Here is a 16,382-nt window from a genome sequence, read left to right as displayed (position 1 = left end):
AAAGACTTACTGCCCCCACCATGTCTGAAAAATAGGTCTGTCAGCCATTTAAAAGAATATTTACTTGCTATCATTTTATGGCACTAGCTTTTAAATGAATAACAGTTCATCTGAATTTACATATTGCCAAAAATGTAACATAGGTGCCTGCTTTAAATAAGTGCAAGATAACTTACAGCTGAAATAAGCAAAGGTTGCCACTTATTGAGCACGATCCAAACCAGACCTAGTTCCTGTTCTCTGGTATGACAAGAAAACCCAAATATCCTTTATGTAGTGTAACCTACAACCCATCACACTCCCCTAAAGCATCTTTTTGTGGCCAGCAGGAGCAGCATCCCATAAGGCATAATGGCCTCCTGTCAGAAGGAGGAGTTGCCCCCTCTCTGGATGCAACTGCAAACACTTTCTGCTCATGCAGTCTCTCCATCATTGTTTGAAATCCATCTTAAATATTTTATTTCCTTATAGCACATGAGAAGTAAAGTAAGCTCAAAGAGTAAAAAAGTATGACCTTAATTCTGAGTCTCACAGATTCAAGAGTAGGATTTCAATCAATGAGTGGTTGCACCCATACAAAAAAATACATGCATGCAAACACAAATGTCCATCCAGACAAATTAAACACTTTCAGGTCCAACTGATTTCACTGAAAGAGATTTAAATACACACTGAACTCTTCCACTAAGAAATCAAGTACTTCCTGTTGGCTGTATATGCACAACAAGGATGTGACCTGCAAGATTCTGAAAGCAAATCTACCCTTCACAAAAGCATGTTCTGGTGACCGCTTCAGCCATTTTTACAGTGCATTTCAATAGGATTTGTGTGTCTATAAAATGTGTAAGGCAGGATCTATTTTTATATAAGCAATATAATAGGACTGATGACCTAGGGTAAATCCTGACCATTGATTGGTTCTTCCTATCTCCACTACTTGCCAACTATCCATTCCATCGAGGGCACACTATTTATGGCTCAGATCCGGAGCAGCATGGGAGGGCGTAGGGGGTAACCCTTTAACCCTACACTGATTCCCCAACTTAAGTCACTCCCCCACAAGGTGCTATTTGACCCATTAGGGGGAAATGCAGGCTAATATCGTTATGGATACTTATTAATACCTTCAAAGCCATCATTATCAATGTCTCCTAAATTGGCAATGGATTCTCCAAATCGTGCTGCATACAAATCACTTCCAGCCAGTGCTGCCTCCAGCTCTATCATGCTTGCATCCTTTGGGGAAATAATAAAATTCTACATCACAACACTGTTCCTAAGTTAGTCAAGAGTATTATGGGTGTAAATATAATTTTAATTGCTTTTAGAAGAATAGCCTATGGTGAAATATATTAGCCTATGGTGAAATATTGACAAATAGTCAATCTCTTACGGGGCAGTGGGGGGGGCACCTCACAAGAACCATGTGATTCCATATGGACATGATCCAGCCAAAGCTAAGCACTTTTAAACCAAGAAGAGTTCAACAGGAGACAGCTAAGTGCATGCTCAACCTTGCCAATGAAATCAATGGGACTTTGAAGTGCTCGGTTTTGACAAGATTATGCCTATTGTTTTCAACCTGGTAGTTATGAGGGCTGACACACGATTAAAGAAATCATAGTTCACTAATCAGATAAGCATTAATAGATTAAATCTTCATAAACATGCATATTAATAATATAATCATTTTAACTAAAACAAACAATGTTTTTAATATAGAGGATGCATGTATATAACATCTGTTTCTAGCATACCAGTGAACAGAACACTGAGGTTTTATTGTCCCTCCTTACTTTATCACTTGTCCAGTCTCTGTGCCTGTGTAGCCCACTGCTGGATGCCTGTGATGTCTTCTTCCTCCCAACAAGGAAGGGCAACATCGATTGAGTTAGGAGCAGCAGTTGGTGGGTACACAACAAAAGATCACTAGGTACAGTAAAAAGTGTACCATCAAGTTGATTTCGACTCCTGGCGCCCATAGAGCCCTGTGGTTTTCTTTGGTAGAATACAGGAGGGGTTTACCAATGTCTCCTCCCATGCAGTATGAGATGATGCCTTTCAGCATCTTCCTATATCGCTGCTTCCCAACATGGTACCAGTGGGGATTCAAACCGGCAACCTTCTGCTTGTGAGTCAAGCATTTCCCTGCTGTGCCACTTAAGGTGACTAAAAGATCACTATCAGGCACCAATATAACTAACTTAGAGTTCTTTATCAATCAAAGGTTTGACAACTCATAATTTCCTTCATTTCACTGTTCTTATAACCGTTCTGTTTTGTTCACCGGTGGAGCGGAGGAGCCCCACCGCATCCTCCTGAGTATCCGCCGCCACAGTAGCCGCCCCCACCTCCAGGGCTTCATTTAAAAGGTAAAAAATAAGCATTTAATCCCCACCACCTCCACTTTAAAGTTAAAAAAAGGAAAGTCTTAAAGATCCCCTTACTTGTATATTTGTACTTACTTTACAAATATAGCCCCCCAAGCCGGCCTGCGAGCTGGTTCCATGAATCGGGGTGGGGGATGGTCTGGTTCAAATTAGGATTGGCACTCCACCCCCTTGTGAGGAGAGCTGGTCTTGTGGTAGCAAGCATGACTTGTCCCCATAGCTAAGCAGGGTCTGCCCTGGTTGCATATGAATGGGAGACTTGATGTGTGAGCACTGCAAGATATTCCCCTCAGGGGATGAAGCCGCTCTGGGAAGAGCAGAAGGTTTCAAGTTCCCTCCCTGGCTTCTCCAAGATAGGGCTGAGAGAGATTCCTGCCTGCAACCTTGGAGAAGCCGCTGCCAGTCTGTGAAGACAATACTAAGCTAGATAGACCAATGGTCTGACTCAGTATATGGCAGTTTCCTATGTTCCTATGGGGGGGGGGCAGTCCAATTTGACCTTGGACCACCTGAACTGGCCCGGGTGGATGCTGAGCCTGGCTTGATGCAAGCCGGCTTGAAGATCCCTATGGTCTGCTTCCCTCTCTCTTCTCCCCCACTTCCTCTCCTCAGGTATAGAATCTTTCTCCCTCTCTTCCACCTCTGGCCACACTCTTTCTTCATTTGCTCTCCTCCTCTCCAGCTGAATTCCTCCTAAGCCTCTTCCCACACCTGTAGCTGTTTGCAGCATTTGGGCTCTGCTGGGTTCTGCCTTTCAGGCACTTGGCTTAACCTGTTTCTTCAACCAGTCAGCCTGGCCCTTCTGTTGGAACTCACAATGCCTGAGATAGAAGGAGGTTACAGGCATTCAGCAGGGAGGTATTTCTGTTTCCAGTCTGGACAAGAGGGAAGAGAAGGCAGCAGCAGAGACCAGGCAGGCAAGGAAATGGGAAGCGGCAAAGCAGACATTCACTGGTATGCTAGAAGGAGATGTTGATATTAAAACCTGAGCTCAGAAGCATTCACAATGCAATATGTAATTAATATCATTATGCACATCTTCAGCCTTTACTACTTTTCTACATACCACATAAACACGAAACCAGCCCATACAAACACTGGATCATGCTATAAAACTGTTTGTGGATTGAACCACTTCAGAGTGCAGGTGGGGAATTGCAAAGTTTGAATGCCCACGACCCACAAAAAAAGATTGACACACACAAAAAGTAAGTGTCAGAGTTCTAGCTTAAGCCTTTCTCCTGATGTACCAATTTTTCAGTAGAATTTTTAAAAATCGCTCCCTTCATGTCATACAGATGTCAATGAAATAAATATTTGCTTGTTATACAGTAGCCTTGTGTACAGGGTTCCCAAGCTTTTTCTGGTTGGGTTCCTGTGACTTTAACAGCTGATTAAGACAGATATTCAGTAGGTGAAGTTTTCCCCATCGGCTCTTATTTGTGTCAGGAAAAGCTTTACCTGTTAAATTCCTATGAATGAAGCATCAATCAGTCCTTTGAATCAAGTCAGTGTCCTTGTGTTAAAGAAGCCAATTCCTTCTATATTAACTCTGGTAGATGTTCAGGGAAGAAAATTGCATTTTTATTTACACACACACACACACACACACACACACACACACACACACACACACACACAGCAATACTCACAGAGCCCGAGTTTTTGTACACATAAACTCTTCCTTCTTCTCTGACTTTACTAAACATTGGAGATCCAACCAAAAGGTCCGAAAGGCCATCACCATTGAAATCCACTGCACAGACAGTAGCTCCGAAATAAGAACCAAGCTAGCCACACACAAGAAAGAGATTTAGCTATTATACCTTAATTTAGTCATTGAGGCAAACACTGCATATAAAAGTCTTAATCTTAATCAAAATATAAATATTACCTGTTTACCCTGTAATTCTTTCAAAATCAATAGTTCATATCGTGCGATTTTTAAAATGTATGCCTAAAATAAATATAATTGAGATAAGTGAACTGTACCATGTACCAAAAAGGCCAAAATATTAAATATACAAAAAACAAAGCCTCCTTGTCAAACAAAACATGTCTTTTTTCTGTTCCAAGTTCAAGGATTTATCAACCCCAGATCCTGTCTTTGGCAATGATCAGTTCTGGACACATGAACTAACAGAATATGCCACATTCTGCTGTCCCCTCTCAGTACCATGCCAGAGCCAGATGAACTCTTAGGTTTCCATCACAGGTTGACCATGTCTCGGGACACTGGAGCAATGCAACATGTGAGCAGACAGCTCATATACACCAACTCCTACAATCTGTTATCAGTTGCATACAGTTCCAAGTGCCACTGGCCACCTTCCAGGTGAAATGCACATGACTCTTATGAATACTGCAGATGTAGACTACTCAGATAAGCATGTGAAAAATCAGTCCTTTTTTTTTTTTTTTTTAGAAAAATGAGCCCACATTCCCTGAAACTTCCAACTGCCATTTCTTCTGCACCCCTGCAAACTGTTTATTTGCTTTTATACACAAATAATGTGACTGGGGAGGGGAGGGGAGGAGTGGCAACAATTCTTACTTTACCAGTCTGTTCCTGTTGTGGAGCACCTCCAATTACTTCTGTACTGTTTGGGGACAGGAAGTGACCAGCTCCAACAGCATACCCTGTGCACAAAAAAGCAATGAATGACACCACTAGGCTTCAGGTTCTGTAAAGTATAAAACAACATTCTGCCCAGTCCTCGAAAAGAAAGTTTTATTCACTTCTGATTCACACAGCCACCTGGGAACATGACAACTGATTGAAAACACTTAAGCATGTTGCCTGTGGAGAAGTGATTGTGTATACTCAATATTATTGCATGAATACTCCCACTGAAATTAACGGGGCAAGTTTAATGGGAATACTCCGTGCTAATTTTCTGAGGCCTGTCAGTCAGGCTGAGGGAAAGGGTATGCTGAGCTCAGCACATAGCCAGCCAGCCAGGAGCAGAGGGCAAGGGTCTTCACCCTCGCTGCTCCTCTTCTGCAGCAGACACATTGCCGATGATGTGTCGGCTTCAAGTCAACAATTCTTAGATGGGGAACAAATAATGCGGTTGCAGTGTGGGGAGGCAGGAGAGGCTCCAAGTACCCCCTGGGAGCCATCCAGGTCCCCCTAAGTGCCATCTCAAACCTTCCTATGCCCCTGAGTGATGCAACCCATTTTACCACCTCATTCTGCTGGACATGTACTCATCTCAACAGAAAGAGCCATCCTGTGGGACATTGCATACAGCATATATTATTTCCCAAACAATCTTTCCAGATATTTTTTCATTCTGTAGAACTGGAGCTAGCTGAAGCCACTACATCCCCTTTACCCTTGCCTCCATATGATCAGGTCCTATCCTCATGCAGTAGTTTGGACTATGAAGTGAACATATGAAGCTGCCTTAGACTGAGGCTTGCTCCATCAGAACTGCCTACACTGAGTGCAGCAGCTCTGCGGGGTTTCAGACAGGACCTTTTCCCAGCCCTACCTGGAGATCCAGGGTTTGGACACTTCAGACCTTCTGCATACAAAGCATGTACTCTACCACTGAACTACAGTCCCTCCTCAAAGTGTTATGGGTTGTAAAGCAATTTAGAATGTATGTATTTGCAATCCATAATAATTGCAGAATTATTACAAGGACTGATTAAGATGGCATTTGGGGTGCTGCCAAAGCTAGCCTAATATTTGGTAGCAGATCTGAGGTTTCACCTTTGCAGAACCCACCCCCACGATAAACACCGCAGCAAAAGACCTTATTGAAATCTGTCCATAGATCTGGAGAGTTCTGGATTGCAATTAGGCTGTTTTACATTTAACTGCACATATGCCAAGACTCTAGAGCTTTGATAATGGTATTATCAATCCACACTGCCACTGCCAGAGGCCTCTGAGGCGTAGCACAACCTGATACAGCAGAAAGGGCGGGTGTGCTTTTCTACTGCAACCAAGAACAAAGAGAACACGTTATAGCCCTCTCAGGAGGAGGGGTCATTCTTTCACTCGTTTCAACAAGTTTTATCTTGTCACCTTTGCGCCAGGACAGCAAGGCCAACCACAGCTAGTGAGAGGAAGCATATAGGCAGCAACTGTATTAAAATGAAGTATCATATAAATATATTGATAAAATATCTCAGTTACCCAAATAACTTCCAGACTTGACTTCAGTGTTCCGATCGACATATGAACGAAACTTATTCTCTGTTTTATTGTAGGTAAAGATGGAACCAGTCCAATAATCTGATCCTGGAGCTCCTATAACAATTAAATCCTGGAAGAAAACAAACCAGAGTCCATCATCTTTATTCCTGCTTGGTCTGTGGTATTATTTAGTCTTAACTGATCGCTACATCGTTCAGAGGGTACAATGAAGCTGAAGCGCATACCAACCATTTCATATAACTGAAAATGTACTGGTTGGGGGGGTGTCTCTTTAAGGACAGGGGAGGGTGTTCATTTCCCCCACTGGTGCTGTGTTTTAAAATGGTCCAGCGGGGTGGCAGCATACCTCCTTGCTGTCCTCGTACCTCCTCGTACCAGAAGTGGCCTGAAGCTGCCACTGAACGCGCACATGCGCAGTGGCAGCTTCAGGTCACTTCTGGTCCGAGGAGGCACCAGGGCAGCAAGGAGGTATGCTGCCACCCCGCTGGACCATTTTAAAACACAGCACCAGTGGGGGAAATGCAGCAGGAGGGGTAAGAGCACTCTCCCCATCCTTAAAGAGATGAGATGAGATGAGAGATGAGATGAGATGAGAGCACTGATCTTTACAGCCACAGAGGGAATGGTGTTAGTCTTCTTACTGCTTTGACTAGGTTATTCAGAGTTAGACAATAAAACCTTACATTCCGTTATAATATTTATATCTTTTTAAAATAAAGAAGGCAGTTCTATATTAAAAGAATATGATACTTGGCATTCATTTAAAAATCTTGCTGTAGTCAGTTCTGTTCTAAAATATTTTGCCTTTGGAATAGCAGTGTGAGACTGTAGACTGCCTTAAACTGGCAGGAGAACAAGTAAGCATTCATGCCACTGTGCGTGAAATGTGAATGTATTATTTAGGAATGAAGCAAAGACAGATCCCAGGTAATCTCTGCTATTACAAAAGTCTAATGAGCCTATGGGGACACCAATAACATGACTGATTTCCCCATTGTCATGGATGGACCACCATCTGGTGGTTAAGGTTGGACTTACAACTACATCCCGCCTCCGCAGGGGTGGGGGCCTATTAGGATGGTTCAACCAGTTGAACCAAATCAGCAGCCATTGGACCTGAACTGGGTCACGGACTGGCAGTTTGGCTTGGATTCGGCTCAAATCTGAACTGAACTGCCCTAAATGGTTCTGTGCACAGCCTAGTACCAATAGGTACTTGATACCAATAGGTTTTCAGGCAAAATACAAGGCGATGGTTATAACCTATAAAGCCCTAAACAGCTTAGGCCCAGGGTATTTAAGAGAATGTCTTGTTTGCCATGAGCCCCATCACCCACTGAGATTATCTGGAAGGGTTCATCTACAGTTGCAACCAGCTCTTCTGGTGGCTACTCAGGGACAGGCCTTCTCTGTTAGGAACATAGGAAGCTGCCTTATACCAAGTCAAACCATTAGTCCATCTAGCTCAGTATTGTCTACACAGACTGGCAGCAGCTTCTCCAACGTTGCAGGCAGGAATCTCTCTCAGCCCTATCTTGGAGATGCCAGGGAGGGAACTTGAAACCTAGATGCTCTTCCCTGAGCAGCTCCATCCCTTAAGGGGAATATCTTACAGTGCTTGCGCATCAGGTCTCCCATTCATATGCAACCAGGGTGGACCCTGCTCAGCTAAGGGGACAAATCATGCTTGCTACCACAAGACCAGTCTCAGGCTGCCCGGAGACTTTGGCATGCGCTCCCTGGAGGGTTTTCAGACAACAGGCTTTTTACCCAGAGTTTACTGAGAGGCTTTACTACAAGTTTGAAGTTGCCTCAAAAAACCGACACAAAAAGTAGATATTTCTACCCTGATATACACTCTGACATGCAATTTTAAAAAAAACATATCATGTGTGAAGTGCTCCCCAATAGCTCGCATGGGGTAATCTGGTCAATATGTGAATGCACACCTCCATCCCAGAACGAAAAGCCAGGTGTGAAAAACCTCCTGGGAGTTATTCACACATGGCTTCATGCTTTGGGGTATCTGAAGAGCGAATCTGTTTTGCAGCAGATTCACAAAGATGTTTCATTTGGGGGATTAAATTGACAGGTCACAAGCCTTAGGCTCTTTTTCCTGTGCGGTTCTCCAAGTTTTTCCTCCAGCCAATCACAAAACACATCACCGGGGAGGAGGAGGGGCAAGAGAGCTTTCCCCCCACTTTAGTTTGACAGCTACGAGAGCGAAATAATGCTTGGCATGATGAGCTGGATCAAACAGCAGGGATGCTTTACCCTTGCCTTTGTGAGTTACTGCTTGTGAGTTACTAGGGCTCAGGTTACATCCATTCTACCTATCTGAAGCCTATGTAAAACATAGGACGACACACATTTAGCATTGCGCTTCCATTTAATTCAGGAATTTCTTCCTCCCCCATCTGGACTCCCTCCACAGACTACCACCAAACTGCAACAACAGCCCCCCCGCCCCCCAGCACTTGCAAATGCAAATTACTTAGAGCAGACCATATCCAAAACCGCTGTCAAATTCCCCTTCATTGAGTTTTGAAAAATGCCGAATTACTGCCAATGGGCACCCCAAACATAACAGAGAAACTGTGGGCATGACAGAAACCCTGGGTTTTTCCCAAAAGCCGCTGATACAAGAGGATTTTTTTTTGCGTTGGGTAAGCCATTGCGTTGGGTAAGCCATAATTCAGGGTAAGCCATACTGCACAAGCATTATTCAGGGGAAAACAGAATCGTGTTTGAACTGGTCCCTGATAGCCCGCAGGGTCTTCGAAGTTAGTGCAGCTAACATGCGGACTGACACACTCCAGTCAGGAGTGGATTCGAAATGAAAGCCCTGTGTGAAAAGCCTCCTGCTGAAATAAGAGCCTCCCCATCTCTGACAATAATGGCTACCTTCCTCTGAACTCTCACGACATATAACTTTTTAAAAGTCTCTAAAGACTTATTTTTCCATTCAAGCCTTTTAACTGGACTCTGGTTTTAAATTGTTTTAATTTTTAAAATTTTAATCTGTTTTATGTTGTTGTAAACCACCCAAAGATAGAAGTTTGGGGCAGTCTAAAAGTGCCTTGACATTATCAGCATGAAAATAGTGGCTGCGCCATCATGCAGGGGAAGTTGGGATCTGGCCATCCATACTCCAGAAAACAACTTCTTCCTTGTGGGATCAGACCAAAGATCCATCTGGTCCAGCACTTCATTTCCAGCCGTCACCAGGCAGATGCCTCTGAAAGGATCACAAAACAGGGCATGAAGGCTGCTCCTGTTGGACCCCAGTATCTGGAATTCAGAGGTACTACACTGCCTCTGAACATGGAGTCTCCACTCAACTATCTATTATATTAATTCTCCTGGGTGTGCCTTGGAATGTGCATCCCGGCACCCAGCTGATTGGCTGGGCAGTGGAGGCACACGATTGGCTGCGGTGCACCCAGGAGAATTGGCCTGCCAGGCGACCACAGAGGCCGGCCGCAGTGGTTGCAGCGGGCCTGGCCGCAGAGGCGAGGCAAGGTGGGCAGCGGCGGCAAGGCAAGGTGGCGGCGGTGGGCCCGGCCGCTGAGGTGAGGTGGCGGCGGGCCTGGCCACAGTGGCAGCACCTCGGCCGCCACTCTTATCCAGCATCCTGGGCCCTACCGGAGACTGGGGCAGGTGGGGGTGGGAGAGATAGCCGGCCCCAAAGAGCGCACAGATGCTCTGTGTGGAGATCGGCTAGTCTATATACTATTTCTGAAAGAGGTGAAAACATTACAATCTTTATGAACAGAAAACTGGAGGAGTACCTGCACTTGAGTGGGAGGTACTAGGAGACTTAGGGGTGACCCACAGATTTGTTGATTTCACAAAAATCTGAAGAAAATAACCAAAGGGGACCAAAGCCCCTTACAAAACTACTCTCATGTTAGTCAGTGGGATAGAATATTTGTGAGCTCAGACAGTTAAGCAGGTGGGCAGAGCTAACAGAACTCAGTAGCAAAGGAGGGCCTGAATAAAAAGAGCAGAACATTTCTCAGTTTGGACAATCACTTAGGCTTCAGGGGGTGGGGGCAGGGGCGTAATGATAGGGGGCGGGGGGGGCACGTGCCCCGGGCGCCACCACGGCGGGTCACATGGGGGGCACCAAAAAGTGCCCCCCCTGCCCCCCTGGATCGCCCGCCGAGCGGTAGCGTGCGTGCGGCGATGTGGCGGTGGTGAGCGGCAGCGGCGGGTCGCCTGCCAAGTGCGGCAGTGGCTGGTGGCAATGGGCTGCCTGTAGCGCGGCCCGAGCGGCGGCGGATTGCCCGCCGAGGAGTTCAGGCAGAGCGACGCCGAGCCTGCCTTCTGGCCCGGCGTCGCTTCCCAACTGCACCGAGTGCCGCGGGCGTGCGGCGTGGCGGCGGCGATGTGGCGGTGGTGTGGGCGGCGGCGGGTCGCCCGCCGAGTGCTGTGGGTGTGCGGCGCGGCGGCAGCAATGTGGCGGCGGTGTGGGTGGCGACAGGTCGCCTGCCGAGTGCGGCAGTGGCTGGCTGGCAGCGATGGGCCGAAACTTAGCGGCTCCCTCACCAGTCAAGCAACCCTGTTCTGAAGAGGAAGAAGCTAGAGGTGTATGAACTGGTTCAAGTTGAACCAGACTGCCCACCCCAAAAGGGAGTGTTGGTCCGAACCAGACTGGCCCTGGTTGGAACAGAACCAGTCCAAACTGGATCAGGGTAATGCTTGTAAAGGGAAGCATGCTGAGGATTCCCCTTGAAAAGCAAAGGGGTGTTTCCAAAGTGGGGGGAGAGAGGGGAACTTACCTTCCCACCGGCAGTGGGACAACAGTGGCGGGGCTCCTCTAAACCCCACACTGGCCTTCCCAATAGCAACCCAGGCCAGCAGCTTTGGCCTGGTTTGGGCCTCTGTGTGGTAATTGCAGAGCGTGCAGTGGGCCTCTGCACATGCACAGAGGCCATTAGAATAGATAGCCCAGTACTCTGGGCTATCTGCGCAGAGACCCACTGGACATTCTGCATTTACCACACAGAGGCCCGAACTGGGCCTCAGCTGCCAGCCTGGGCTGCCATTGGCGAGGCCAGCAGGGGTGGGTGGGTTAGAGGAGCCCCCGCCACTGGTGGGAAGGTAAGTTCCCCTCTCACCCCCTTGCCCTTTGGGAATCACCCTTTGCTTGCTAAGGGGAATCCTCAGCGGATTCCACTTTACAAGCATTGACCCAAGCCAGTCCGTGAACCCATTCAGTCCAGTTCAGCGGTCAAACCGGACAGGGCCAAGTCAGTTAGAATTCAAACCCAACTGGCCATACCAGTTCTATGCATACTGGTTCCGTGCTTCTTCTCCCTAGAAGAAGCCTGGCACAGTTAATCATAAAGTAATGCCCTCACAAGTGTGGTGGGCAAGTTTGGGGGGCATTTCCTCACAACTCTCCAGCTTTATGGAAACACTCTGGAGGTTCAGAGCACCACAATAAGACTTGACAGAAGAAGTGTGCCTTAGCCCACTCTGTAGCAGTTACACAAAACTGAAGAGCCCTACCTCTTAACATTCACTCTTGAAGTTTTAGGGCTGGATGAAGAGGAGCTGGGACTGAGCACCATTGCCCCCCTCCCCCAAACACACACATGAAAATTCAGAAAACAGGAAAAATAAAATTTGCCTATGAAGTAAGATCCAGGTTAGAGCATGGACTCCTGTCTTTGTTGCTAACCTTTGCTTTTTTTTTTTTTTTACCATGTTCAGCCACAGATTCAAGTAACCCATATACACCAGAGATATACTGCAATCTTTTGTTGTGGGTCCATACTTGTTATGGCTAACAGTTATGGATAAACCTATCCATCATGAATCCACCTCATACTTTTTTTTAAAAAAAGACTACCATAATGTTATGATGCCAGCAGAGGGATCCTTAAACCTGATCCTTTGCACACCGGAGACATACAACTCAATCTTGAGGTTCAGGGCTAAATTAAGACTACTTGCTTATTATTTTATTCTGCTTCCCAGCTAAAAATTTGACCCTTTGCTTAATGCAAACAAAATATGGAGTTGTTAGTTAGTTAGTTGTTTATTTACGATCTTAGATCAAACATAATGTGGAGCTGATATTACAACACTGAAAAAAATTCCACTGAAAGCAAATGACCATTAAAAATAAATAAATAAAATACCATAAACCTAGAGCTCCATGGTTAATTTAAAAGCAGCAAGAAATAAATATAGACATTAAAGGGCAAAAACCCTTCCTATTGTCTAAGGCAGGCTTCCCCAAACTGCAGCCCTCCAGATGTCGCTGAACTACAACTCACAGCATCCCTAGACACAATTTTATGTGGCTGGGTATGCTGGAAGTTGTAGTTCAGCAACATCTGGAGGGCCGCAGTTTGGGGAAGCCTGGTCTAAGGCAATCTATAGCTCTATGGCAGGGGTGGTCAAACCTGGCCTTTCAACTATTGCTGTGCTCTGCTGATTGACAGAAGAAGACTCTCCTTTCTGAACCTTCATTTGAGCACTCCATGACTGCAAAAAGCATGGGCTCTCTGCTTCTTTGGGGGAGTTCTTAGGTTTGGGGAGAGGGGAGTTCTGGGCTCCCCCTCATTAACATTTTTGGGCAGGCCCTGTGCTCTCTCCCAACTCCCAAATGCTCTCATTTAGACAAATGCTCTTAACAAGCGTTTGTGAAGGCACTGTGTCTATGTATACATTCAGTTAGCAGTCAGTAACAGATCTAATGGACAAGAGGTCAGGACAAACAAGAATTTCCTGTAAAACTAAAACATCATTTTAGTCCATAGAATAACAGCTTTAATAGGTAAGCAATATTTTTAACACACACACCTCTGTGTAAAATGTAGTTATCCCAGCCTGGCATGATGTATAATCCTTTCCATAGTCTTTCTTGCCATCTGAATATTAACAAAATAGAGAAAAAGAATGTTGTGAATTAAGGAAACCAAGCAATGAAGGATAATAAGCCTCCATGAATAATAGGGGTGTGCAATTCGGATTTTCGGGTGATTCGGCTCGGACCCGAGCCGAATCACCCCCGTTCTGTTTTGTGCCCGAATCTGGGTCACCCGAATCACCCTTGATTCGGTTCGGATTCGGATTTAATCCGAATCCGAATCGATTCGGGGGGGTAAAAAGGGGCCCAGGGGCAAAATTTTGGGGTGGGGTGGTAGTGCCCAATGGGTAGAGTCTACCACCCCAATTTCAGGGGGATTGGGCAAAGTCCTGATTTTTTGTGAATTTTTAAAGTTTTAGTGACTTTGGGGCAGTTCGGGGGCATAGCATGGGATTTGGGCAAAAGGAGTGGGGTGGGGTGGTAGTGCCTAATGGGTGCAGGCTACCACCCCAATTTCAGGGGGATTGGGCAAAGGGCTGATTTTTGGTAAATTTCTGAAAATTTCATGTCTTTGGGGCAGATTGGGGCATATTGGGGCAGAAAGTGGGGGCTGGGGCAGAATAGTGGGGTGGGGTGGTAGTGCCTCATGGGTGGAGGCTACCACACCAATTTCAGGGGGATTGGGCAGAGGGCTGATTTTTTGAGAATTTTTGAAGTTTGGGTGTCTTTGGGGCAGATTGGGGGCAGAAAGTGGATCTGCCCCAAAGGAGTGGGGTGAATTGGGCAGAGGGGTGAATTATGGTGAATTTATTTGTATGAGGTTTGTCTTCATAAGGTGAAGTGTGCTAAATTGATTACTTCCTCATATTATTCATAGTAAAGGAAAGTGTGAAAAAGTGAAAGTGGGGTCATGAGAGTTGTTTAATTGAAAAAAATCTCATTTGCTATGATAGAATGAGAATTCACACCTCAGAAGTTTTTTCTGAGGTGTGAATTCTCATTCTATCATAGCAAATGAGATTTTTTTTCAATTAAACAACTCTCATGACCCCACTTTCACTTTTTCACACTTTCCTTTACTATGAATAATATGAGGAAGTAATCAATTTAGCACACTTCACCTTATGAAGACAAACCTCATACAAATAAATTCACCATAATTCACCCCTCTGCCCAATCACTCTTAAATTGGGGATGGGTGGTAGCCTCCAGCCATCAGGCACTATCTACCAGCCCACCCCACTCCTTTGGGGCAGATCCACTTTCTGCCCCCAATCTGCCCCAAAGACACCCAAACTTCAAAAATTCTCAAAAAATCAGCCCTCTGCCCAATCCCCCTGAAATTGGTGTGGTAGCCTCCACCCATGAGGCACTACCACCCCACCCCACTATTTTGGGGCAGATCCACTTTCTGCCCCCAAACTGCCCCAAAGTCACCAAAACTTCAAAAATTCTCAAAAAATCACCCCTTTGTCCAAACCCCCTGAAATTGGGGTGGTAGCCTGCACCCATGAGGCACTACCACCCCACCCCACTATTCTGCCCCAGCCCCCACTTTCTGCCCCAATATGCCCCAATCTGCCCCAAAGACATGAAATTTTCAGAAATTTACCAAAAATCAGCCCTTTGCCCAATCCCCCTGAAATTGGGGTGGTAGCCTGCACCCATTAGGCACTACCACCCCACCCCACTCCTTTTGCCCAAATCCCATGCTATGCCCCCAAACTGCCCCAAAGTCACTAAAACTTTAAAAAATCGCCAAAAATCAACCATGAACCGAATCACCCGAATTTTTTGTGCCCGAAATTCGGGTGATTCGGCTCGTGCCCGAAAAAATTCGGGGGGCATCGGGGGTGATTCGGTTCGGCCCCGAATCACCCGAAATTGTTCGTTTCGGGCACAGATCGTTCTGTGCCCGAAATTTTTTGCACATCCCTAATGAATAACATCACAAATTCCCCACAGCTATTTGACAAAGGAGTTGGGATTACATAAAATTACTGGAATCCAACGGTTAGAAAATATCCCACAATGATATTAGAATAATAAAGGATTTCAAAAAGGATCCTGTTAAAAACTTAACATCACGGCTCAACCTTGCTTCCAAAATTCTGATTTAAATGATTGCAACACCAATAGATTCATTTTGAAGAGGTTGTTCTAGTCAACGAAGATGTCAGTGTATAAGCAAACGCACTCTCACAGAGGCTCTGGGGGGAAAAGATGTGTTTGACTGTGTGTGTTTTTCCTGACCTTATTCATAATGTCAGGCAATATCTGGTGGAAACAGCAAAATAGTGGTGGCAGGAAGAATGTGCAGTTGACTTTCTACACCACATTAATTGAGCTTTCTGTTCACCATGCTGCTCTGCTATGTGTAAAATGAGGGCAGAAGACTGTGCTGGTTCTGCCAGGGTTTAGAATAACCTGGCAGAACAGAGAGGGTCTAACAGAAACACAACTTGCCTCTGCTCAGGCTCGGATTGGCCCGCAGGGCAACAGAGCATATTCCCGGTGCGCCCCACCTGCGGGGCACCCCTGCGCCCTCCTCACTCACCAGCAGTGAATACTCCCACCCTTAAGTACCCATTCTGCTCAAAACCTGGCACCCTCCCCACATACATTCCATCGCCCTCTCAGTTACCCCAGTCCGGCCCTGCCTCTGCTCAAGCCAAGGACAGGAAGGAGACAGGAACTAGGTTACCTGGACTGTTTAGGAGGACTGAGGACCTTAGACTCCCCTCTTTCTTCACACCCCTCAACATTAGCCAAGAAGCTGTGATAACAGCAATAGCTCCAGAAAACATTCAGTGTGGGTGGGAAAGAGAGTAGGCAGCATCCTAGTAGGTCACTGCACAGCCTGGTGAGGATCTCTGCTCATTAGGCAGAGATCAATTTGAATCCCAATTTGGCCGAGATTCAGAAGCAATCTGGCATCAAATGGCTAAATCCAAATCAAATCAGCAATGCCCAATTCAGTTTGGATATTTAGAGA

At 45.9% G+C, this 16,382-nt stretch overlaps 1 protein-coding gene across 2 annotated transcripts in view; it reads right to left on the bottom strand.

The window, feature by feature from the left end:
* Positions 1-16,382, bottom strand: part of ITGA4 (integrin subunit alpha 4) — an 80,112-nt gene that overhangs the window by 49,039 nt on the left and 14,691 nt on the right. For both annotated transcript variants that reach the window (XM_053286201.1, XM_053286202.1), the window contains exons 5-10: positions 13,381-13,448; positions 6,541-6,670; positions 4,945-5,030; positions 4,285-4,347; positions 4,043-4,180; positions 1,125-1,236 (exon numbers count right to left, since the gene is read on the bottom strand). In XM_053286201.1, the coding sequence (XP_053142176.1) occupies positions 1,125-1,236; positions 4,043-4,180; positions 4,285-4,347; positions 4,945-5,030; positions 6,541-6,670; positions 13,381-13,448 (597 nt within the window). The remainder of the gene's footprint in view (positions 1-1,124; positions 1,237-4,042; positions 4,181-4,284; positions 4,348-4,944; positions 5,031-6,540; positions 6,671-13,380; positions 13,449-16,382) is intronic.

Source organism: Hemicordylus capensis, chromosome 1, assembly GCF_027244095.1.
Source record: "Hemicordylus capensis ecotype Gifberg chromosome 1, rHemCap1.1.pri, whole genome shotgun sequence".
NCBI classification, from domain to species: domain Eukaryota; kingdom Metazoa; phylum Chordata; class Lepidosauria; order Squamata; family Cordylidae; genus Hemicordylus; species Hemicordylus capensis.
This window is presented reverse-complemented; position numbering and strand designations above follow the sequence as displayed.